Source organism: Cibotium barometz, chromosome 11 (assembly GCF_041138505.1).
Source record: "Cibotium barometz isolate CiBa-2024 chromosome 11, ASM4113850v1, whole genome shotgun sequence".
NCBI classification, from domain to species: Eukaryota; Viridiplantae; Streptophyta; class Polypodiopsida; order Cyatheales; family Cibotiaceae; genus Cibotium; species Cibotium barometz.
In genome coordinates, this window is record NC_141056.1 from 27,790,676 (window position 1) to 27,817,548 (window position 26,873).

Consider the following 26,873-nt stretch of genomic DNA (forward strand, 5'->3'; position numbering starts at 1 on the left):
CTTAAGGAAGAGTTTCACAAAGCTGCCACGTGGCAAGAATTTGGAGGTTCGGGAAGGAGAGGAGGAGGTTTGGGTAGAATTTGAATTTGGAAGCCTCAAAAGACATGCGAAGCACGGGTTCCCAATTAGTTATATAAAAGCATGTAAGCCATGCAATTATTATTATTAGCTTCTTAGTAGATCTTTATATAAAAGCATTTAAGCCATGTAATTATTATTATTAGCTTCCCATGTGACCATACTTCAATCTAATGTCCGAGCGGCCACTCTTTAGTACCTAGGACCCCTCTCTCACCCAATAAAGAGAGGTCCATTCCACCCTAGAACTCATTCTTACTTCTTCTACTCTCATAAACCATATCACAATCCCTTATGCTCGAGGTTGGACTCATCTTGCACTCATTGAAGCTACTCCCCCCTATAATGTTAACTCCCAAAATCCTAGGGCCTTGCTGGTAGGTTTGATCATGGCAAGTAAACGCTTTTGGCTGTCTATTAAATATCGGTATCCTGATCCAAAGGAATTTTACACTAGAACCTGCATGCTCTTAGAGATACATTTGAAGACTTTAAAGAACTCAAATACTTGTTGATGCCCATGTGGACAAAGCATGATTTCAAGTGACATAGACTAGGCATTAACCCATGGTTGGGAGGGTGGGGCTTGTGTGTTTGGTTTTCTCAAGAAATGGGCAAAATTTTAGCCATGAACCCTTTTTACTTCCCTCTCTAATGCCTAGGCCAACAATCAATAGTTGCCTCTATATGATCCATGGTTGGCAATTCTCTCTCTCTCTCTCTCTCTCTCTCTCACACACACACACACACACACACACACACACATGCGCGCGCGTGCGTGCACCACGTATGCACACACACACACACAAGCATCGCCCTCTTTGATTTTTGTGTCCATCGTTTTTAATTTTTTTAAAAAAAAATTGTAGTTTCTTGTTGGATGGCTTTACTTGAAAGCTATTAAATTTTAGAGCCAATAGACTAACCGCTAAAAATCACTCAAAAGATTTCGTTGATACTTAAAACTAGATTTTGCACATAATTTTATTACATAATATAAGTGAAGTTAACCGACTCCTACTCTAAAAGACTTAAATAAGGGATGCCTTTTCAATTTTAGTAGTCATCAACAATCATCACGATTATCAATGAGTTCAAGATCTATAATTAGTTGCTACTTAAAAAATAATCCTAATTAGTTGCTAATTAAGCCATTTAAAATCATACTGCTTAAATAAAACAAATTCGCCTGCCAAATTTAATCAGTCGCCGTCGCTCGTTGGAATTTGTGTTATTGGTTGAAATCGCAAAAAGCACGGAGATTATCTCAGTCCCCGTCGCTCGTTGGAATTTGTGTTATTGGTTGAAATCGCAAAAAGCACGGAGATTATCTCAGATTCGACTTGTTGGGCACGGAGAAACCGCAGGCCTTAACCCTGATCTTATTGGGTTTTCGTTTAACTCGTCATTAATCAGAAAAACTAAACAAGGGTTTGCCGATTATCATGAAACCACAGGCCCTCCACACCCAGCTCCTCTCATTAGTTGGAGATGATCCGCGTGCAGAGCCCACTCTCTGGTTCTCCTCTGTGATTCTTGGCATCCTTGCTTGTAAAACTGTAAGTGAGAAGTCCATAATTTCTTTTTCTGGGTTTCTCGTAGGTTTTGTGTTTCCTGTTAAAAGAAAACAATATCAAATGCTGCGACTTTTTGATTTAATGGGTGTTTTTAAAAAGGAAAATAAAAGGATCAATAATCGTTTTTCGAATGGGCTTTCAGATATACAATGCTATGAAGGTTGTAAGCCCTCTTTCTGCTCAGTATGCCAGGCTCTCAAAAACAGAAAAAGTTGAATGGGACAACAGGTGAGTGACTGATTTTATTCCTGCATTATGTTTTTGTTGGATGTCTTGCACATAGATATGATGATAGGACCCTGACAAGCTACCCATATGAGGCAAAGAAAAGGTGGAGTGAGGGTGGCCTGTCGTGCCTATCGAGAAACACCATGTGCAGAAAAGCTGCCCGTTAGTCCTGCATGGCCCTTGAGCTGTCCCAAAGGGGGTCCTATTTGCCACAAAGGGTATGGATGTGGTGAGAGTTTGAGCAGGAGGAGTTACTATCCTCTCGCTATGGATGAGGTCAAATCTAGGTGTGGATGGACGCAGCAAGTGGAGTTCCCATCCCCTCAATGGCCTCACAGTAGCAGGCTTTTTTTTTTTTTGGAGAGAGATCTACACCCACACATCCCCAACCCACGTACAATGTTGAAACAACCCACAGGTAGCCAGAATTGATGCCGGGTCCTCTCCGTGGTGGTCTGATGCTGAAAAAACAACACTACGCAGCCATTGACAGTAGAAGGCTTGTTTGCGCCATGGTATTGGGAATTCAGAGGTGTGGATGCATACCAGCGTACAAGCATAGTGCTTGTAATCGATTGGGGGGTTGCCACATGACTATTTATGTGATTAAACATTTAAAATAAAGGCACACAGTTTAACCACTTAAAACCACAGGCACACATAAGAATATGACACGACACTAGGATCAGAATGGGCCACCTCCCCATGGAATTTATGTCATATTACCAAGGAGTATTTATCAGTTACAAGCTTTGGGGGCCTCTCTTGTTGCCACACATGGAACATGCGAGGTTATCCGGTTGACAATGTGCTAAGTTTCAAAAGATGTCGAAATATCTCCGGGTTCATGTGAACCAAAGAAGTCCATAGAGCATAGAAGCTAGTCTTCAATGAAGCACATGGTGGTGGCGGCCAAGAGGTAGGCAGCCAAGAAGATCACCAGGATTCCTCTAAAACCGAGATACAAATTGCACAACTAATGCAGATTTCCACGTATCTTCAAACCCAAGAAATCCATAACATGAAATATAAGTTCCCACACACTATTGTTGACCAAAAAAATCGGAAAAAGGGGTGGACATTACAAAGCTCGATTCTTAGATAAATCAATCTACGACCTGCCAACTGCATGATGTTAGTATACCTATTGTAAAGCCCCCCAAGCTAAAGCACCTGTGATTAAGCATAAATAAATAGAAAAAACAAGCAGACACTGGCATCTAGCTCATCGCCCAACAAGGCTCACCCCTGAGCACAAGGGGTTAGTAGCATCCAAGAAAGCTCCACGTGCAAAGTCCCTGGTGTCCCATATCACTATTACACACCCATCGACTGTAGGCATGGAGTAGTCACAAGGCCTCGAGTCGAGGTTTGAAGAGCTCTCTTTCAAATTGGTTCATAAAGTCACTTATCTAATAAACTAGGATCCAAAGGCTCATAAAAACTACTAACCCTGACTTAAGTTGCCTAACACCAGGCTATGGTTAACTTGACTTGAAGGTCTTAATCCTGATTAGCCATGGGACGTAGTACTTCCCCCCTTCAGAACCCTTGATGTCCTCTCAGCAATGAATCTGGGGAAGCGACTCTTTAGACTACGCACCGACTCTATGTAGCCTCGACCTCATACCGTCCCTTCCATTTGATCATGTACTCATAATAGATGGTTCAACGAGACCGTCTAGAACGGCGATCCATAACCAACTCGAGTTCTATATGATTATACCTAGTCACGTCCTCGAGGTTTGGGATCTCCTCTACTGAGACAATCTCATCACCTTCACCTAGACATTCTTTCAAACGGCTGACCTGAAACATAGGGTGAATCTTGATTCTAGGAGGTAGTGTCAAGTAGTAAGCCATATCACTAATCTTCTTGGGATCTGATAAGGACTAGAACATCGAGAAGATAACTTGTAATGCTTTCTAGTCTTGATTGTTTTAGAGTCCTTTGGGACTTTAAGATACACGTCCTCTCCTAAAACTCTCGGAGTTCGTCGTTGGTTAGTGTAATACTGAGGCTGATCTTAGCACTCTTTATGCATTCCCTTCTAATTTTCATCATATCTTGCATATCCTGCAAGAAATCCATTGTTGATTGCGACTTGACCCCTTGTAGCTCTACAGCTCTACAGCAATGGGTGACTTCCACTGATAATCGTACATAAGCATAAATGGGCTAAAACGAGTAGTCGTGTGCTTAGTGAATTTGGGATTTCGGTCATTGACAATCTCCTTAGCCAGTCCATAGAGCTTACACAATTGCTCCACAAAGAGCTGAGGCAACTTGTGATTCTTTATTGTTGACTTGGCAGGGAATCTATATCTTTGTCAATCGGTGAACTACAACCTAGATTGAGTCATGGTCCCTATAGTTTGAGGTAATCCAACTAGAAAATCCATCGAGACACTTTGCCACTTGTTCTCAGGAATTTGCAAAGGATGCAACAACCCTCCGGCTCAAAGCCTTTCAGCTTTGTTAATTTGGCCTTGGATACACTTTTGCGATTTTATGTGCGGCCAATAGAAATGCTGGCTAACTGTAACTCGCGGCGGTGCGTGCCCGGGGGACTAGGGCCTTTGACACACTTGTTGATACCATCAATGCATGTTAAAACACTTAAACATGGCCACAGCCTTAACACATATCCATCATCACTTTGCATAAAACATAAAGCTGGACAAAACATCCACAAATGCTGAAAAATGGAGCTTGCACGTGTGACACCGCATAGAGGCCGGAATGGGCCGACCCCCCCTTGGAGTATTTTATTACCCAAGGAGAATAATATCATGTACAAGCTTTGAGGGCCTTACTCTCCCCACGGGAGATGCCGGATTATCCCTATACAAATGCCATAGCACAGCCCAACACAAGGCTACCAAGCCGGAACATAGGCTGTAGAAATGCCGAGCCATCAATGTAATCCATATACCTCCGTGTGGGTACTGATTCTTCCCCAAAAACCACGGGTCTTCATGCAATAGAGCTAGTACAGCAAGTACAACTCTCCATTCAGCCGGTACAGCAGGTACAATGGCTGGTACAGCAAGTACAGTGGCTGGTACAGTCGGTACGGTGGCTGGTACAGCAGGTACAGCAAGTACAGAAGCCGGTACAGCAAGTACAGTGGCTGGTACAGCAGGTACAGTGGCTGGTACAGCCGGTATGGTGGGCGGTACAGCAGGTAGAGGCTAGTGTGCAGCAAGAGAGCCTCTATTAATGAAGAGAGAGGGCTCCAATTTATAGATTTGGGCCTCCCATGAGCTAAAATGGCAAGAGAAGGTTACGATGACAAGTGGAGAGCCACACAATAGCTGAAGTGACAAGTGTGAGGCCACTTGTCTCACTTTGATCCTTTTTCTAACAAGTGTCAGGCCACTTGTCTCACTTTGGTCCACTTTCTTGCCATATGTCCCAATCTAAGAGATGGGTCCTTTCATAATCTTTACCTTTCCAAATATTTAAACATCCTGGAGTCCACCAGACCCCTTTCAGACTGGGAAATGTCCAAGCTGGTGACATCCTCCCCAACTTCTTAAAAGTTGTCCGCAACTTTAAGCTTCAAGCCATATATTCAAGATATAATCATGTCCCATCGATTGGGCGAGACGAGACAGTCTCAAAAAATCCAATATAACTGAAGAATCCATGTCCCAAAGAAATGGGCGAGACTAAATAAGTCTCCATAATACCAATATCAAAATCATGTCCCAAGATAAATGGGTGAGACAAAACAGTCCCATAAGTCCAGATAGCATAATCCATGCCAATGCATATGAAATTCAACATTTAGAAAACAATGGTATGTCGATGTAGATCACCAAGGAACTGCCTTGACGCCCGGCCCGACTTCAGTGCCCATATTCTCTACCATTGGCTCTATGTTCTACCAAGCAAGGTAGCAACATCTTGAAAAGCACTTAGGTCAAGAGAAATACTACACAGGGCGGCTAAACAAGGAGTCCTGAAAACAATCACTCGCAGGCATAGATAACCTGGTGTTCCATACGCATTTCTGCTACACATAGTTTATAGGCATTTCGGCCACCAACTCACACTACCCTCTCAAGTGCCCATGTTCCCTTCCATCTGCTCTCTATTGTTCCACCCACACATGGTAGAAACAATCTTCAAGAGAGCACGTAGGACAAGAGAACACTACACAGGGTATGTTGTGCTTGTCACTACCCTTTGAAGTGCCCATGGTTCCCTTCCATCTGCTCTCTATTGTTCCACCCTCACATGGTAAAAACAATCTTCAAGAGAGCACGTAGGACAAGAGAACACTACACAAGGTATGTGAATCATGAGTTCCATAAGTCCAATGCATCCCAAATAAAGGGAGCCAAAAAGAATAATCCATCCCAGTAAAAGGGAGTCATAAACATAATCCATAAACCGGAGGATGAATTCAAATCCCTCGAAAAGAAGTCGAGGAATCCATGGACCTGTATACCATACCTCTTACCACATACTCCGTGCTAACCACACACCTTGGAGTAGAGGTGGACTTCATCCATAAAAGCATCATATCCATGAGATATCCAAAGATTTCTTCTCTATAAACTCGGTCAGATTCGTCCATAGAAATTGCTTGTGAAGCCCAATATCTATATAAATCTCGTCCAAGAAAGAAATCTCCATAGATATAATCCATCCCAATAAAGGGAGCCATGAAAAGAATTCATCCCATTAAAGGGAGCCATAAACAATGTTTCCCTGAAACCATCTCAAGGCAAACAACAACACCTTTCTCCTTGCATAGCTATACAAGGGTTAGTGAACATCAAAAACACTTCATAGCAAAAGCACTAACTTTGCAAACTCAAAGTATACATAGCTTTTCTTTGCCAGGTTGGTCATGAAGCCAAAAGAAATATCTCGTCACCATATCCTTCAGATATCCTGAGATATATCTCCATATAGCTTGCCTGTAAGCTTGATAATATAATCCACAATATTCATATGGAAAGAGTGCTAAACGTGTGCACATAAAGCCAACTCCATACTTCCAAGATAAATTTTGTGAATTCATAAATCCTTAGACCAAGTTGTCTATTGCTCATACTCTTGCTTCATAGGCCTGAAGTGGCTGGCCATGCTTAATAGCAATGATGGTAAGTGTGGTCCCCACTTGAGATCTTTTCTCTTCCTTATTGATAGAAGGAAGCCTCCGCTTCCAAGAAAGCCTACGCTCTGATACCAATGTAACTCGCGGCGGTGCGTGCCCGGGGGACTAGGGCCTTTGACACACTTGTTGATACCATCAATGCATGTTAAAACACTTAAACATGGCCACAGCCTTAACACATATCCATCTTCACTTTGCATAAAACATAAAGCTGGACAAAACATCCACAAATGCTGAAAAATGGAGCTTGCACGTGTGACACCGCATAGAGGCCGGAATGGGCCGACCCCCCCCCCTTGGAGTATTTTATTACCCAAGGAGAATAATATCATGTACAAGCTTTGAGGGTCTTACTCTCCCCACGGGAGATGCCGGATTATCCCTATACAAATGCCATAGCACAGCCCAACACAAGGCTACCAAGCCGGAACATAGGCTGTAGAAATGCCGAGCCATCAATGTAATCCATATACCTCCGTGTGGGTACTGATTCTTCCCCAAAAACCACGGGTCTTCATGCAATAGAGCTAGTACAGCAAGTACAACTCTCCATTCAGCCGGTACAGCAGGTACAATGGCTGGTACAGCAAGTACAGTGGCTGGTACAGCCGGTACAGTGGCTGGTACAGCCGGTACGGTGGTTGGTACAGCAGGTACAGCAAGTACAGTGGCTGGTACAGCAAGTACAGTGGCTGGTACAGCAGGTACAGTGGCTGGTACAGCTGGTATGGTGGGCGGTACAGCAGGTACAGCAAGTATAGAAGCTAGTACAGCAAGTACAATGGCTGGTACAGCAGGTACAGTGGCTGGTACAGCAAGTACATCAAGTATAAATGCTGGTACAACACATACAATGGCTAGAAATCATAATAAATGATTGAATACCCTTGCCTTCAGTATTTCTTCGCGATGGAAGCCTCCAAAACAGTCCCCAACAGCCGGTATTCTTCATGGGCAGCCTTCAAGAGAGAGAGAAAGAGAGTAGCCATCATTAGAGAAGCCTTCAACGGTGGTAGAGGCTAGTGTGCAGCAAGAGAGCCTCTATTAATGAAGAGAGAGGTCTCCAATTTATAGATTTGGGCCTCCCATGAGCTAAAATGGCAAGAGAAGGTTACGATGACAAGTGGAGAGCCACACAATAGCTGAAGTGACAAGTGTGAGGCCACTTGTCTCACTTTGATCCTTTTTCTAACAAGTGTCAGGCCACTTGTCTCACTTTGGTCCACTTTCTTGCCACATGTCCCAATCTAAGAGATGGGTCCTTTCATAATCTTTACCTCTAAAAATATCCCAACTGGTAGACATTCTGTCATAGGCACTTTGCCAACTCTTGGTATCTGCTCAATTCCAGATGTAATGACGCGAACAGAATTTCCATCGGAGTCGGGCCAAAAATAGCAACTCTCCTAAATTTTAGGAGTGTGGTCCTTTGTATTCTAGGATAATCCCCCATTCCCAAAGCTTGTACTTTCCAAATATTTAAACATCCTGGAGTCCACCAGACCCCTTTCAGACTGGGAAATGTCCAGGCTGGTGACACTAACCAAGGCCAAGGTTCTATGTATGGCACTAGGTGCGTCATGGCACTCATGCAATATCACAGCTTCGACGTCGAGATCACTGGGCACACAAACCTTGTCATCATTGAATAATAATTCACCTTTAATGGAATACTTTTCCAATATCTTTCTCTCAGCAACACTCATTGAAGTATTTGGAACACTCAGATCTCGTGGGCTGCAATTGGCTTTGGACTAATTGCCAAATTCGGCCAAAATCGGAATCATGTTGGCAATGCCCTTTGAGAGAGAGATACAAGTTAGTCGCTATCTCAGCAAAAGAGAGAGCATTGATCTCGGGGATCCTACTAAGGGCATCAACAACCGGTTTGGTTGCTCCCTTGCGGTAACGGATCTCAAAGTCGAAGTCTTGCATGAGGTCAAGCCATCTGGCCTTTCCACCCCTGAGGTTGGGTTGATCACAAATACACTTCAACGAGTGGTGATCTATCCAGACTACAAATCAAGACTCCTATCTCATCTTTGTCTTTGAAAGCTTCTTGCTTTCAAAGACTATGGGCCTCCCAACTTGGAACAAGGTATTGCCTACCTCATCTGTGTCTTTGAAAGCTTCTTGCTTTCAAAGACTATGGGCCTCCCAACTTGGAACAGGGTATCGCCTATTGCATAATCACTATCATTTGTTTCAGCCTTAAAAGGTTTACTAGGATCCATGATCTGCAACATAGGTGCTAAGGTGACTAGCTCCTTCAATGCTCTAAAACACTTATAGAACTTGTCACTCCAAACCATCGGAGTCCTTAGCTTGCCTTTCTTCTCTTTCTTACCCTCTTTAAAAGCCAAGTTAGGGGAGCAACAATCTAGGTACGAGTCTCGATGAACTTCCTGGAAAAGATAACAGTTGTTACGACCTTGTGTTTTCCTTTGGACAGTATGCAGGTGGGCATGGGGACAGGATGGACAGTGTGAATGGCATCAGTTAGGAAACCCATGTGTGGACAGCCCCAAGGGGACAAAAAGAATTATAGTATAAAGGTTTTATAACCTTTGGGACAAAGGGATTTTTAGGTTTATAAGGTTTTATAACCTTTGATGATTTAAAATAATAAAGGATGCGCTTTTTGGCTATTGCTTTTAGTTTTTGCTTTTTGGAGAAAAACGGGCCGAGGCACCTCCTTATTAAGGGGAAGGGTGGTGGAGTTGATGTGGTGTGGCGCACTTCTCCTTGGATGGCTGGTCACCAGAGAGCACAGGCTGAAGTGCAGCGTGGGCGTTTCTCCTTGGAAGGCTGGTCGCCAGAGAGCACAGGCAAAACTGCAGCGCAAGGTTTTCTCATGGTGAAAAGCAAGGCGGATACAGCAGGAGCAGGGCGCACAGGGCTGAATACGCTTCCTTCTCTCTCTCCTTTGGAAGGGGACTGGCGGGCTGCAGGAAAGTGCCAGGCTGGATTTCTCTCTCTCTCTCTCTCTCTCTCTCTCTCTCTCTCTCTCGCTCTCGTGGGAAGACTGGCGGGCTGTGCTACAGCACACAGCAAACACATAGGTGGCAGATTGCAGGAGGAGCAGAGACGTGTTGCTGGACAGAGACAGCTGGCCATTGTTTACTCTCTCTCTCTCTCTCTCTCTCTCTCTCTCTCTCTTGGAAGGAGGTGGACTGTGGGAGGCAGAAGTGCACATGTGGGACACATCCAAGGTAGACTTGCAAGAGAGCAAGGGCGCCATGAGAGGTGCCGTCTAGCGAGTCTTGAGCCTTGAGTGTGTGCGAGGCCCTAGAGCACTTAGCTTGAAGGCTTTTGAAGACAAAGATCAAGGGTTAAGGCTTTGAGAAGGGTTTTTGATGAAGAATACATGGGGTAAGGCTTGCTAAGCACTCGTTTGGAAGACCTGGGTGAAACTACAAGGGATCCTGTTGGTGGAGGATTCTACAAGTTGTACTTTGTACTCAAATTTGATTAAATTAAAGAAATACCGCAAGGGGCGCCACGGCAATTTGGGGCCAATCGGCGATTTGTAGGAGCACTCTAGCTCCCCCTGTTTGTTTTCCTTTTCTAGGTCCTCAAAGGTGTTGAAGTGTTTTGTGTGCGAGTGTTTGTTTCACCGCCCGTCAAGTTTCTGAAGGCCGGTTTCAACAGTTCTGCACAGTACACCACACTAGGGGCCAAAAGATAGGCTGACACACAACCCCCCCCCCCCCCCCCCCCCCCCCCCCCTCTCCCTTATGGTTAGATTACCAAAAAGGAGTCTGCTTCAAATACAACTTTGCGGGTGCCTAGGGATTCTCCAGTGGTGGCTAGCATCTGTTTCTTCCAGTACAATATGAATGTCACTCCTTGGCACAAGAGAGTGTTCCGGCATAAAGCACATGTAGGACAACCATGGAGAGCCCATAGCACTCCCACATCAGCCCGGGACAGCCCTGCATCTTCGTCTTCCTCCTATTTGGCTCATAGAGCAAGTCGACCAGCCTTGAAGGGCTGTTTGCAGTAGTCGATCAGTTCTCAGAAGCCACAAGAGTAGTCGACCAGCAGCAGTTCACAAGCCATAAGGTCTCTGATCAGTAGGGAATCCCTTTCACACAAATCGGCTAGCTCTTTTGCTCTTTGCAATGCCTTGACCAGTATTTTTTTAGGTCTGTAAACAGCCGGCCAGCAGTAGAGAAGTTTCTAGAAGAAGTTGACTAGCTACCCCCATACACCTGGTTGGTTTTTGTCGTGGTAGATGGGAGTAGAACGTTGTAAACTGGTCGACTAGTTCTCCCATGCATCCAGAAGGATGTGCGAAAGCAATGGGATTGGCTGACACAGGATGAAGGCGAGTCCGTTTCCTCATGTCTCAAAGTTTTGGCGGATTCTTCTCAAGGTCACACTTTTCATGACGACTAGTGAGGACGAGAAGAAAAGAAAGTTTAAGTCAAGGTAACAACGAATCATTCAGAAGAGCCTTGCAGTGTATTCCCACAACACATTACAAGAGCTGATATATTCAGCTACTATTTCTGAGGAACTACATGGCAAAGGAGCATCAAAAAGGCAAGAATTCAGCTCATATACAAGGGAAAATTCAGAGCTAGAAATGAGCAGAAAAAGGATGGACAGCCATCTAAGTTTATGCCCAATGAGTCCAAGGATGCAAAAGGGGGCTCTGAAAAGAAGCTGGGGGGTAAAAAGGATGATCGTAAGCTGTCTAGACAGCACATTTTTGATTGCATGAGAGAAGGGAAGTGCTTCTTATGTGGGAGCAAGGATCACATGAAATCTCAATGTCCCCATAATGTGCAGGATCCAAAACCGAGTGTGAATGTTATACCCGATGTACAGGATAATACTGTTCATGAGCCAAAGAGCAGAATTTTATGCAAGGCTTGGGGCAAGTTAAAGTATCAAACAGCTTTATTCCTTTTTGATAATGCCTCTATAGATAACTTTATATCCATCCAAATGGCTACTGCTCTTGGGCTAAAGCCCAAGGAATTGGGCATGGACTTTCATGCAGAAGTGAAAGTCACTTCCATCATCGAGAAGCTTCGCCATCAAATTCAAGGATATTTGGATCATGAAGATTTCCTGGTAGCACCGCTTATGGGATGTGATGTGATGCTTGGGATGCCATGGCAAATCTCAAAGCCAAGAAAATAATGCAAAATGACAAGATCTGTCATCTCAAACTCTGTCTCCAAAGCATCCATGACTGAATGGATCCTCATAGAATAAGAACCTGTAAAGATGAGGCCATCAACATAGACCACAATGATAACAATCAACCCTCTTTCAAGGCGGATATAAAGGTTCGAATCTGCATGAGAACGGCATAGGCCAAGCTTTTGAAAGAACTCATCAATCCGTTGGTACCAAGGCCGCGGAGCCTACTTCAGACCATATAAAGCTTTCTTCAGCTGATACACATGATCCTGTTTGCCTGGAACAACAAATCCTGGCGGTTGATCAACATAAACCTCCTGTGTAAGCTCTCCATTTAGGAAAGCCGACTTGATGTCCATCTGGAATACGGGCCATCTATGATGTCCTGCAAGAGCAAGAACGGTGCGAATGGTAGTCATCCAGGCCGTCGGAGCGAAGGTCTCATCGAAGTCCACTCCAGGGCGCTGAGCATAACCCTTGGCAACCAACCTCGCCTTGTGCTTGTCCAAGTTGCCATCAGCTCTGAACTTCGATTTGAAGATCCAGCGCACACCAATCACCTTACGTTGCAGTGGCCTAGGCACCAAAATCCAAGTGCCATTCCGTTCAATAGCATCCAGCTCTGCCTGCATAGCATGACGCCAAGGCTCATGTGAAAGAGCCTCGTCCACAGAAGTGGGATCAGAAGGACCATGAATGATAAGAGCATAGTTAACAAACATGTTGCACTCATGAATTGTTTCCCTGAAACTCTGGATGATCGCCTGAGGGAACCAGGTGGAGGAGCAGAAGGAACCTCACGTAACCCAAAATCACGGACTGTCTGAAAGTACCATCCAGGCACAGATCTGCTCGAACTCGCTGGAGGAGGAGCAGAGTCATCATCATCTGACTGAGAATCCATAGCTGGAGGTGTAACAGAAGCAGAGGGAGGCGGAGGCAGAGAAGGAGGTGGAGGAAGAAGAAGCTCACCAAACCCCTTTGAAGATGTAGGAGTCTCATCGAACGCCACATCACGGCTCACAACAACTTTGCCGGCTTGTTGATAATAAAGACGATATGCCTTGGACACAGTGTTGTATTCGAGAAAAGTCATGCGTTGAGACTTCGAGTCCAACTTGGAGCGATGCTCCTTAGGCACATGTACATACGCCGAACAACCAAATACACGGAAATGAACAACAGAGGGCTTCTCACCATGGAAAGCCTCATATGGAGTTTTATCTGGAAGCGCAGCAGTAGGAGACCTGTTCTAAATGTAGACAGCAGTGGAAGCTGCCTCAGCCCAGAAACCTCGAGGTAACGAAGAATGCTCAAGCATAGCATGGGCCATCTCCATAATGGTCCTATTCTTCCTCTCCGCAACTCCATTCGTTGATGGAGTATATGTTGTAGTAAGCTGTCTCTGAATGCCATGATTCCTGCAATCTTGCTGAAACTCCTGGGATGTAAACGCACCCCCTCTGTCGGTCCTGAGAGCCTTGACCGAGGAACCGGTCTCTTTTTCCACCTCAACTCTCCAATTACAAAAGTGTTGAAAAGCCTCATCCTTGGACTGCAGAAAGAAGACCCAAGTATATCTGGAGAAGTCATCCACCATCACGAGAATGTATGCCTTACTCAAAGACGCGGTACTCATAGGACCACATAAGTTTGCATGAACAAGAGCAAGTGATGTCGAAGATCTGTGTGTTGCCTCCTTCGAAAAGGCGTCTCTATGTTACTTCCTTTGTAAACAAGAGGAACAAACAGAAGATGGAGCCTTGATGGTCGGCAAACCCTCAATCAACCCATCCTTTGAAGCTCGCTGTAGAAGCTGATAGCTAAAATGGCCAAACCGAGCATGCCAAAGAGCAGAAGAAGAACCAGAAGAACGCAAAGTAGTCAACTTGTATAGACCACTATCTTGGACTCCCTGAGCCAAGATGCTACCAGTCTCCTTATCACGAATGGTAATCTCATAACGAGAGAAGATCACCTCTGCACCCTGAGCTGTAAGAGCACTCAATGACAAAAGGTTAAATGCCAAATCTGGAATGTATAGAACGTCAGAGAAGCACCTCTTGTCCTCGCAGGAGCGGAAGATGGGGATGGTGCCATGTCCATGCACTGGTACGGAAGAAGAATCACCCAAAGTGATCTCGCTTGTCCTGGCAGTGACGTCCTTGAACCAATCTCGATGGGGTGTCATGTGAGGAGTAGCACCGCTATCCACAATCCACGACCGCGACTGAGAAGTCACAAGAGCAAGTACACGAGGAGTACCTGCTAATAGAAGAATACCATCATCCTTTTTGGTCTGAGACACCATTGTAGAGGAAGAGTTCTTTGCTTCTTCATCCCGCTTCTTCTTGTGACATTGGGGCGATTTATGACCCTTCTTGCTGTCACAAACCCCTATATTCTAGGCGGATGCGTGTCAGGCCTAGAAACATGCGGATGCATGTATGTATTATACCTGGGCATGTGTATGGATCATATGAGTGGATGCATATGAGTCCAAGGCCATGGCAGGACATTTGTGGACTTTCGGGGGGTGCCCGTGTGGATTCCGGCCATGCACACATGGTGTGTTATGATGGCAGGCGGAATATTTTCAAGTACAAGAATGATGATAGGTGGTTCTCCAAGTTTACGTGTGCACAATGCATAAATGATGCATGCCATAACTTTATTTTACTTTGTGTGACATTGTCTTGCTGCCTGAACAATGCTTGTTATTTTGGCTTGTGAAGTCCGAGGGACCGGGGACGCCCGGGCACCTTGTGGACACGTGTGTGCACTCTTGTTTGGGCCTAAAACTGTGGGCTTATGGGTTTTGCAGGTGGTGAGTGCGTCCACACTCAATTTACAGCTTATTTCATTTACTACTAAAGTTTATTGGTTTGCAGGTCCACACTCATTAATAAGTGGCTGGACAACTTATAATGCGTTCGCATTTGGTTGGACCAAAATTAATGAAGTCCGGACAGCTTATGACCATTTCCCATTTGGTTGGACCTAAACTTATACAAACAGGACAAATGGAGCACTATGGGCTGGACACCTACCTGGACACCTTATGGGGACACATGTCAGCCTGTATGTGTACCCACCAAGCCCCTTAGGTGGCACTGGAAAGAGGCGCCTCCCTCAAGAGGTCTTTTGGGCTGTTTTATTCATTATTCAACACATTGGAGAGCTGGTTGGAGCTTTGGGAGTTGCTACAGGGCTGGTTGCTTTCTTCTCGGACTCACACAAGCTTGGATAACGATCCCCACACTCTTCTAAAGGGCTGGTTGGTAAATTTCAGACCTGTAATTTCTGGTTATTGCGAGTTTTGGGTTGGTTACAGGTGTCCAAAGTCAACTTGGACAGTACAGGACAGCTCTAGGGACCTCCACAGGGCTGTAGGACCCTTTACAGGTGGAATTCTCGCGATAGAAAGTTGCTGTTTTGGACTGGTTATTGCACAAAACAGGCCGGACAGCAATGGAATATGTGAGCATGGATGTGTCTCAAGGTTTCCTGGTATAACAGGTGCTTAGGGCAAGCATTGGGGACACTTGCTCGCGGAGAACACAGGTTTCTGGATCAGTTTCTCGCGTGGAAACAGGGCATCACAGATGCCATGGACATTCTCAGGGCTAGATCCAGAAGAGCCAGCCAGATAAAGAGTAGAACCAGGATGATAGAGCACAGATCACCTTTGGCAGTGAAGACTAGAGACAGGCGTGGAGAGCAAACTGAAGACCAGATGGCTGTCGGTTGCAGGAAAAGTGTTGTTGGCTGCACACAAGGTGGTCGGCTGCACACTGGAGTGGTCGGCTATACCAGAAGACAAGGCGACTATAAAGCGCATGCATTAAATCCACTCGGGCTGCGTTAAAAGGACAATAATGAAGTTACGACTGGCCGACCAGCAGTCGGCCAGTTCCCCATGGATTTCAAGGGGCTATAAATAGCCCAAGTGCTCATCATTGAACTCATTCACTCCCTTATGGAGTGGGTCATCTAGTTAGGACAGTTTTGGTGTATTCCACCTTTTCTAGAAGGCAGCCTAGGGCTGCAGACAAGTACCCTTTTTGTACCATATGAATATACTGAATTTCTAGCACATCTCTCTCTCTCTACTCTCTCTCTATATCTACGTTTTGCATCAGATGGTTTCCAAGAGTGTTTAGGGCTGAAAGAAGACCCCAGAGCTTCCGCGTGTTACAGGGTTTCCGTAGAAGGAGCCCACGGTCATCCAGTGCGACAACCAGCTGTATAGCTATTGCTCGGTACCCGGTCTTCCAGGCCTGGACCAAGCATATAAAGGTACAATATCACTTTGTTTGAGAGAAGATTTTGGATGGTGACATCTTGCTAGCCTTTTGTTTGACAGAGGACAATGTGGCTGACCTCTTCACGAAGCCTCTTCCTCAGTAGATGCTCCGTCAGCACTCCAGCTCACTGGGATTGGTTCCACATCCAGGAGTTGAGAGCGGGTGTTAGCATTCATCTCTTGTCTGTACCATACTGAGTGAGGGTCTGTGATGTGGGTGTGCCGCCCGCGGGACGAGGCCCTATTTTTTTTATGTTCTTTCTCCAGTTTGGATAGGCGTGGGGGGTAGTTTTTTTTCTTTGGTCGGGCTGTAGGAGTCAGCTGGCCAAGAGGGGCCCGACTTAGGGTTGACTGGCTAACAGGGTCATGCTAGCCGACTAGTTTATGTTTCCGTGCCCACATCCTTCGTGCTGCCGCTGTCAAACAAGACAACGACTCTCTGTTCACCAATGTAGCCAACGGTCTTGAGCAATTCATTGGGCTCGTACTCCTGGTCCTGTGAGTGTTTGTTCCACCGCCCGTCAGATTTCTGAAGGCCGGTTTCATGGTTCCATTGCCGGGATATCGTCGACTTTCTCAAGGAGGCGAGCCCGTGGTTGTCACATCAAAAGCTTCTACATGAGGAAGGTGAAAAGGAAGTACAGGAGACAGTGCAAGATTGTGTGTCTTTGCCTATATGAGGTGAAAAGCAAAAGCTGAAGATAAAGCTCAGGAGAAAAGACACCAAGGACAGGAAGTAGTTAGCCAGGAACAAGAAGCAGTTGAAGTGTTATAGTGCAAGAGATGGGTTGAAGGCTATGGCTTTCGACATTTTGTCATCAGTGGTATCTTCACGGAGGCTTCATGGGGTTCGGAAGGCAGCTTCTTTCTATGTTTAGCAGTGGTGATCTACTATGCTTCATTTGGGACTAGTGCTTACCACTTGGGTGGAGTGCAAGCAGGTTTTGGGTGCCTATGGATGTATCAGATAAGGCTCAGGTGGAAGCAGAGGAACTTGATGAGGTTCTTATTCCCAAGCAGATATTGGCACGTAAGGAAAGAAAGATACGAGGTAAAGTTTCCCGTCACTATCTTGTGAAGTTTAAAGAACTATTCACCGAAAGATGCGAAGTGGATGGAGGAGGGTGACTTAGCAGATTCACCTCAGGAATTGCAGCTTTATCTTGATGCCTTTGAGTTGGAGCTGACTCTTGCGACGGCTCATTCAGGTTGAGCAGAGCATGGGTTTGGAGCATTACTTGATGCTCAAGAGCCCCCTAGCACCTCCGCTCCCTTGTTACAGACGGGCTCAGTTTTTTTCATCTAGGAGTCGCTTGGTGACATCTTTGTATTCACCTGAAGGTACTGAGGCTGACAATACATCTGTTGATGGGACTTCTATGATATTGTGTACTAGTCACATGAGATGATGCATTGGTCTTCTTTGGAATGGCATGGTTTGGTTTAGCTTAAAGTCTGCAGCAACCTGAGCTAACACTTCGAGACTCTATGAAGGGCATAAGTCTTGGGAGCAGTCCTAGAGTTGGTTTGGTTCATGGATATATGGATCGAACTCTATCTGTGCATGTATTTATACACTTTCCGAGGTATTATGGTATTCTGGTGCCGTTGGATCTTGGTACCCTTGGGAATACATGGGTAATACTCTGGATGTGTCAGGATGAGACGCATGTATATTGGTATGATACATCAAGTACTTTATTATGGTCATAGTGACATGGGACGGGGGGAACGGACCCTAGGGACGGGGAGCGCGTGGGACGGGGGCGGGACGTCCGCGGGACGGCAGAACGGGGATGGAAACCTGATGGCGAAGTGGACACCGGGAACGCCGTTCCCTGTCCGTACGGGGACGGTCAAACAGACCGTTGGCGGCATTTTTGACCGTTGGCGGGGCGCCAACGGCTATCTGTCATGACTGTTTGGCCCTTGCGCCACTTCTCCAAGGCTCCAAAGCTTCTCTCTCGAGTCTCTCTCTCCCACATGGCTCCCCTCTTCTTCTATATAAGAGACCTCTACCTCCATGCTCTCCTCAAGCTCTCTCCTCTCCAAGCTCTCCTCTCCAAGACCGAAGGCTCAAGCTCTCCCTCTCCAAGCTCTCCTTCTCCAAGCTCACCCTCTCCAACCTCTCCAAGCTCACCCTCTCCAAGCTCTCCTTCTCCAACATCCAAGCTCTCCCTCTCCAAGCTCACCCTCTTCAAGCTCTCCTTCTCCAACATCCAAGCTCTCCCTCTCCAAGCTCACCCTCTCCATTGTCCAAGCTCTCCTTCTCCAACATCTCCATCCCGATTCTCCGTCTTGACTCTTTCTCAAGCTCTACCATCCATCTCAAGCTCTACTCTATCACCATGGCATCCTCTTCTCAAACCCCTTCCTCTCCTCAAGCCGGGTCGGCCGCCGCCTCCACCACTTCAACACCCGCTCCATCACGAAGAAGGAGGCCCGCCGTACATCAATGGAGTTGGTGGGATGAGGTAGAGTGCTCGCAATACGGTCAAGGGGGTGGTTCAAGACCATGGGTATGTAAGCTTTGCGGCTACAAGCGAACCGGCGGTGCCCACAAAGTGCGTGCTCACTTCTTGCATGAGCCCAGCAACGAAGTGCAATTTTGCAAGGAGGTTTCGGCCGAGAAGAAGAAGGAGCTCCTTGAAAAGCTTGTGGTTTATGAGGCGGCCGAGTTGGCAAAACGCAATCCTCAAGTGGCCGTCGATCCCACATCCTTTGTGAGGACATCAACGCCGCATGTACCTCGTTCATCAAGAGAGGCATTTGCTTTCCGGGGACGCCAAAGTACTCTTGATGAGAATTGGAACTCTCAATTGAAAGAGGAGGTGGACATGGCGGTGGCACGATTCTTCTTTCATGACCACATAGCATTTCGGGCGGCATGGTAAGTCCTTGGCACTATGCATATGTATTATTATTTAATATTTATACTATTATGTATTATGCGTTTATACTTTAGGCCGTAGGGTTGCTCATGTACTATTCAAATATCATGCTCTAAAGACTAAAAGACTAAATGATGGTAAAAATCTGAATTTTGTTTGTGTTTTGCATATGGTGTTTTGGATAGATCTCCATACTTTCGGGCCATGTGCAAATTGATAGCGGAGTATGGACCCTCTTATGTTCCCCCCTCTTCGGAGACCATCCGCACCTCTCTCCTTGAGAAGGAGAAGGCAAGCGTGGAGGTGGCGGCCAACCACATGAAAGAGCAATGGGCTGAAAATGGTGTTACCCTCATCGTTGATGGGTGGAGTGACACTAGAAAGCGCTCCATCCATGGAGTTGTTGCCTACTCACGAGGGGAGACATACTTTGTCGACTCCCATGATGCTTCCGGGACGGGGAAGAGTGCCGAGATACTTACTGCAGAGTGGGCAACAACACTAGAGACGGTGGGGGCGGAGAATGTCATTGCCATATGTGCGGATGGAGAACCGGCAAATAGGGCGGCGGGGACAATTCTCCAAGCAACTTATCCTCGCATCAATCACCGTGTGCTTTTGCATGGCCCATTGCCTCAACAACCTTATCAAAGACATAGGGGCCTTGGATTGGGTTGCACCTGTCATTGAGGGTGCCAACAAAATAGTGACCTTTGTCCTCAACCATCAAAGGGTGCAGTACGAGTTTTCCAAGAAGTCAAGCCTCTCTCTTCTTAAGTATTCCGAGACGAGGTTTGCATTCAACTTTCTCATGCTAGGCCGCTTGTATACATGTAGCGGGGCATTGAGGGGACTCTTCCTCAGTGATGAGTTTGCACGCACTTCAGAGGCTTCCACGACGGTCGGCAAATTTTGTAGGGAAAGGGCGGACGATGCGGCATGGTGGGAGGAGGCCAAGGCGCTTGTGGAGATGGTGCAACCGATTATTGATCTCCTTAGGGTAGTGGATTCCACTCAACCATGCATTGGCAAAGTGTACAAGGCCGCATGACAGAGAAGCTAAAAGCAATGTTCAAAGTCAAGCCTCACTATAAACAGGTCAAATCCCTATGTTTGAAAAGGTGGCAAGCCTACCACTCTCTCCTCCATGCTGCTGCCTACATTGTTGATCCTGAGTTTCAAGGCAAAGGGCAACACAAGGACAAAGAGGTGAGCAAAGGCCTTCGACAAACCTTGGATCGCCTTTACACTAGTGAGGAGGATCGCCGCACAATCAAGGACCAATTGCAGATTTATAGAGAGAAGCGGGGGGCTTTCGGTTTGGCAGATGCACAGGCGGACCGCTTCAAGATAGGGTCTGCACTTTGGTGGGAGGATTATGGTGCGGAAACTCCAAAGTTGCAGGAATTTGCTGTGCGCGTACTCTCGCAGGCTTGCAGTATAGCAGTTGCCTAGAGCAACTCTGGTCAGTTTATAGCCACATTGCCTCTAAGAAGAGGAACCGCCTTGGTGTACAGCGTGCAAATGATTTGGTATTTGTCAGTGCCAACTTGCGAATGCTTTGCAAGGGCTTGACAAAGAAGGCAGATCCTTTCACCGAATTGGAGCAGGCACAGCAGGACCCACATCTCTCTGATCAGCAGGGGCCAAGATTTTAGAGGAGCTTGAGGTTGTGCCCGAGGCATTGTCCCCCCCACCTCCCCCTCCCCCTCCACTTGAGGACCAGCCTATGGAGGACTTCACTGAGGAGGTCACGATTGATCTTCACCCTTTTCAGCCTCTTGCCTAGTCTCTCGAGTCTCGAGTCTCGAGTCTCGAGTCTCGAGTCTCGAGTCTCGAGTCTCGAGTCTCGAGTCTCGACTCTTGCCCCACTTTTTTGCTAGCAATCTTGTATCTTGGCACTTAGTCATTTTGCCTTGAGTGTACACCCTCCTTGGGCCTTTCATTATGCCATTTGGTATTTTTGTTTAGATTGTACACTCACTTTTGTTTATCACGCCATCGGCGCTCCATTATAGTTTTTTGCTAATACGACTATGTATTTCTTCTCTTTTTGGTGCAATTTTGTGCTTAATGTCTTGGTTTCTAAGTGTAAATCAAGTGTGTTAAAAAAAATCTGCAAAAAAAACAATCATTTTCAGATTGCCATTTTTTTCACCGTCCCCGAGACGGCCTTTTGCCCGGTCCCCGTTCCCGTTCCCGTTCCCCGTCCCATGTTTCTATGATTATGTTCATGGATGCATCACTGAGTGTGGCTCCTGCGAGATGGCCATGTGCCAGAGTGGGTAAAGCATCAAGAGGGACATATGTGGGAAGTGTATAGTTTAGATGCATTGAGTGCTTTCATATGCTGATGTTGTACCATCAGTCGTGGATATCCATGGGTGTAAGGCTTGCGAGCAACCCTGAGACTGTTATTTTGGAGTAGGTAGAGCATTTTGAGGAGCATATTGTTTGCGGATGCATATATGTTTTGTCATATATAGAATGATGCATGGTTTGGTTTTTGGCTAACACAGGTTACGTGTTTCCACTTGGTTTTAGACTTTTGCTACAAGTTCTGAAGGAACAAGCAAGAGTTGTTCGTCACTTCGATGTGACAGTGTGGCCTTATTGTTTAGGATGATTGTTTTATCACCCAGAGGCACTGGAGGGGCATTGCTTTGGTCATATGGGGAATCTTTTGGATGCTTACTGTGTTATTGAGTGCAATCGAGGACGCTTGCTATTTTTCAAGAGGGGGGTATGTTACGACCCTGTGTTTTTCCCTCTGGACAACAAGGAGGTGGGCACAGGCACTGCGCATAGGTTGCTGGGCATTGCTGTGCATGGGGCTGCTGCTGCTGTTGGGCGCTGTTACCGCCAGGTGCAACTGCTGCTACTGCTGCCGCCAGGTGTGTTGCTACCGCCAGGTGTTACTGCTGCTGCGTATGGACTACAACTGGGCAGCAATGGGCAGCATCGGGCAGCCAAACAGGCAACCAGACGGGCAACCAGCAATGGGCAGTCATGCAAGCATCAGGAAGGAGTTTCTCTGCAGCCAGACGGGTGTCAGATGGGAGGCCCTCTACACCAAGTGGTTGCATGTGTGGAAGCAGTCAGCGCGGGTCTCTCTCTCTCTCTCTCTCTCTCTCTCTCTCTCTTGAAGAAGGTGAGCTGAAGGAGGCATCGAGGGGCCAACAGCCAAGGTCTCTCTCTCTCTCTCTCTTCGCAAGTAGGTTTTGTTTACGAGATTAGGATGCAGAGGATCAAGTTGCATATGCACAGGATGATGTTCTTGGAAGAGATGTGTGTTGCTTTTCGACCTGGACCTATGTGTATTCAGGGATTGCTTGACACGTCCTCTATCTTTCTCTCTCTAGATTTTTGGCACCGTGATTGGATGGTGCATATGTGGATTTATCTGTCATAGAAACAGGACATTGGTCTTTCGAGAAGAAACAGGACTTTGGTAACAAGGATACAGGCCTATGGTTTATGGATACAGGTCTATGGTTTATCAGATACAGGTCTTTGGTTTCGTGTGGAAAGCATGCCTCTGGATTCATGTGAACAGGTTCTAGTTTTCTCGAGGTTACGTGCAAGCTGTGACTATAGGAAGGACATATGGTTTGGTATAGCCCTACTGCCCTTTGGGAAAGGGTTTGAGAGATCCATGGTAGAGATGGAGAAGGCCTTTTCAAGCAAGGAGGTGTCGTACAGGTGTGCCTTCTCTATGGAATGCTTCGCTGTGATAACGAGAGTTCTTATTTGGAAGTCCTGGGTGAAAAGCTATAAGGGATCCAATTGGTAGAGGATTCGACAAGTTGTACTTTGTATTCATATTTGATCAAGTAAAGAAATACCGCAAGGGACGCCATTGCAAGAGCATTCTAGCTCCCCTGTTTGTTTTCTTTTTTAAGGTTCCCATGGGTGATGAAGTGTTTTGTGTGCGAGTGTTTGTTCCACCACCCGTCAGATTTCTGAAGGCCGGTTTCACTTCCAATGGCATAGGAGACCATTTCCCCAATCAAGGACTGTAGAGTGGTGGAAGATCCGGAGGAGGTGCTGAAGTCGGTGGTAGTAGAATCAATCTTTAAAGACGAGCCTTTGCTCGAATTGATGCCAAAGGCAATAGGTCTAGCAAAGGTACTATTAGATGTGTAGACCGAGACAGGGGAGAGCAGAGCTTATGGTTGGACAAAACCAAAGAGAAGTATGAGGCCATCGAGTTAGGTGCATCGGGTGCCTTGTCATGTGCACACACAGACAATGCTAATCTCATAGCTAATCCCTGATTAGGGAGTAGGCTTAGGGTAGATTTAGGGCACTAGCAGGCTTAGGCAGGGAAGAAGAAGTAGGTCCAGCCCACACTTAGAAGTGTTTTGGCCATCACTTTGCTCGTCTAAGCATCATGAAGCTGGCCGACAGCATAAGTTCAGACGAGGGCATCATCAGGGCTGGTGGACGACCAGAATATTCAGGAGTTATTAGCATTTTATGTGGGTTGTGGACATTTTTCATTCGCAAGTTGTGCCTAGTCTTGTCTTGGGAAGATCCTGTTAATTGTGTTAACGCATAAGTCGCATTTTCTTACATACTAGTCACAGCGACCATATCCATGAGGGGGAAAGACACTCGCTCTAAGCTGGGCCTGAAGGAACACCAGAGTGAACACTATGAGCAGAGGGGACCTGTAGGGGGAGGGGGTGTTGGGGTTTAAAGTACTGTGGGCCGAGGGGCCAGGGTGGGGCAGAGGGGCCTCCAGTGGTGGGCCCTCCCCAAACCGAGTCCGTATTGCCCAATCTGTTGCTGAGTTCTCCTGAAAGTGTTCCTTAGATAATGGATTTAAACTGTCCTTTAGATTATGGATCATAATCGTTCTTGAGATAATGAACGGTAATTGTTATGGAGATCAAATGGGGCCAATGTCTATGCTGGGGTTGAGGAGTGGACCCTCACTTGGGAAGTGACTGCTCCTCTTGCTGCCTTTCCCCTGCTCACAAGATGACAAGGTTATTATTATTGTTATTAATTTAGGGCTGGGGGTGGGGGGAGTTGAGAGAAGTATCCAGCAATCTTCTCTATGTTGGTTGTTATTAGTGAACATACTTCTACAACCATTTGAAAACCAGGTTACACACCTATATCAGGCCAATATTTAGATGTTGGATGCCCCAATATCCACACTTTTGCTGGCATGTTCATGCTTTGGGAAGCTGTGTCACATGGATGCATCGAATGTCTTTCACATCTTGTGATGTTTTTGGTTCTCTGCAGGGGCTTCTCTACTGCTCATGCAATTGCAATTTCTGCAGCAGCGGCTTATTTTCTCTTTTTGAGTGATTTTTTTGAAGATGATGCGCCATATGGTCCCGTTGTCTTCCGCAGCTCAATATCGTCACAGATGCTTCTGGGGGTGAGTACACTCGTTAATTTTTTTCTGACAGTTCGGCTATATTATGCATTCACGTGGTAGCATGAAGGCCTTTTTACAATGGTGTAACAAGATTTTAACTTTTCTTAAATGAACATGAAGTTCGACACGTGCAGTCATGCGCACATGGTTATACATGTATGTGTGTGTGTGTCCATGTTACCAATTTGTTGTATATGGGATATCTTGGCTATTTACGCACATGCTATTGAGCTGATGCAGATCTCCGTGGGGTACTTTATTTCCGACTTGGCCATGATCTTGTGGTTCTATCCGGCATTGGGGGGTAAAGAATATGTAAGTTCAACAATGAAATATTACAGCATACGATGAATATAGAAGACTGTTTGCGTGTCATTGCTAAATTCCACCTCTTTATGCAGGTTCTGCACCACCTGCTATCAATGACCTCTTTATCTCTGTCACTTTACAGTGGAGAGGGGAATTTTTATGTCTACATTGTGCTTCTTTCCGAGATTACTACTCCATTTGTGAACTTGAGATGGTATGTGCCGTGCTAGAGAAAGCGGTAGCTTCAATTTGAATTTTCTTTATTGGTCACTAACTGATATAAAAATCATGCAGGTACCTTAGTGTTGCTGGAATGAAAAACTCGAATGCCTATGTGATGAATGGGGTCTTTTTATTCTTTGGATGGATGGTAAAGTCTAGTTTCTCAACACTTCTCTCAGAACTTATGATTGTTTATACAATGGTTCTTCCCAACAGAGAATTATACACCCAATATTTTGTTTACTGAGTGTGATTTGCAGATGGCAAGAGTTTTTCTGTTTGTATACTTCTTCATCCATCTATATCTTCATTACGATCAGGTGAAGTCTTGAAGGCCTATTGAAGTTTCCTTCAGGCTTATTTTACCATTTTCTTTTGTATTAATGAGTGCAATATGTGGTGTGACAGGTCAAGCAAATGTTTGCAGCTGGGTTCTACTGCCTACTTATTGTACCCCCATGTTTGGCCATTCTGAACCTTGTCTGGTTCTATAAGGTTGCCAGGGGTATGCTAAGGACCTTCTCTAAAAGAGCTTAGGCTCATCTACTTGAAGACACACAGTACTGATTTGCTACTTGATTGGTTGTACATAAGGAGCCTTAAAATGTATATCATACAAATCAAAAATTTTGTCCCTGCCCTTAGATGGCTCATTTACCCTCCCATGTCAGGATTGAGATTAGATTTTTGTATAGTTTGTATAGCCGGATAATACTACCTGTCAATAATATGGATTCTAAAGGCTTTTGTAAGTGAATCACATCAAATCTCATGGTTGCATAGAGTTTTGTGTCATTTTTACTCGCAAGTAGCTCACAGTCATAGTTATTCAACAGAGGCACTTCTCACCTACGCTTTTTGGACTACACTTGGTGCAAGCTTTGTGGAAGTGATCCGTACATAAGAGAAGACAATCTTCACTGAGCTCCTCTATATAGAAAAGACATACTAGCTCTCTTCTGACAGGAAATGTTGAAAGATCATGATCTTGGTTTTGCCGTGATTGACTGTGAGGTCTCTCTCCACAAAACCTCTACAATGCATCAAGATATCCCCTCTCTAGAATCAGAGATAAGGACTGTCATCTGCATATAGCAAAATGGGCATAACTCCTTGAGCCAACTGTGAACCTATCTCCCCCAACGTGTCCACAAATGCTGAAATCTCAACCCTAATACTGCAGGGGAGAGCATGCAGCCCTGTTTGACCCCAAATAGTACTACTGATAATCATGCTCCCTAAAAGGCCTCTTGGTGTCGGTATTCTGCCAATCACGGCCTCATATGCGGCGATCATTTCCAATCTCATGTCTGATGGAAATTGGAGCTCTTGTAAACGATGCAAAAGTCGAGTTTCTCAAATCCAAAAAACAACAATATACATGCTGCTTCTGTGTCCTCACCTTCTCTATAATGGTTGGAGGAGTAGAGGTTAGGGAGGTTTCTCTTGAAGCTTACCTGGCTTGGGGCTCTTTGTCCCTACTTCTTTGCTAGAAAACTAATCTCAGCCTCTAATACTACTCCACAGATCTTGACCATTGTGTGGTCTATCATGATGGTCTTGTTTTTTGGG

General features: G+C 45.8%; 1 protein-coding gene across 1 annotated transcript; it reads left to right on the forward strand.

Moving 5' to 3' along the window:
• Positions 1–1,278: 1,278 nt before the first annotated feature.
• On the forward strand, positions 1,279–26,058 carry LOC147633994 (uncharacterized). The gene is made up of 8 exons (XM_086804531.1): positions 1,279–1,637; positions 1,798–1,883; positions 24,632–24,770; positions 25,011–25,085; positions 25,172–25,293; positions 25,374–25,449; positions 25,562–25,621; positions 25,710–26,058. The coding sequence occupies exons 1-8, from the start codon at positions 1,524–1,526 to the stop codon at positions 25,836–25,838; spliced, it is 801 nt and encodes a 266-aa protein (XP_086660657.1). The 5' UTR covers positions 1,279–1,523; the 3' UTR covers positions 25,839–26,058.
• The last annotated feature ends 815 nt before the right edge of the window (positions 26,059–26,873 follow it).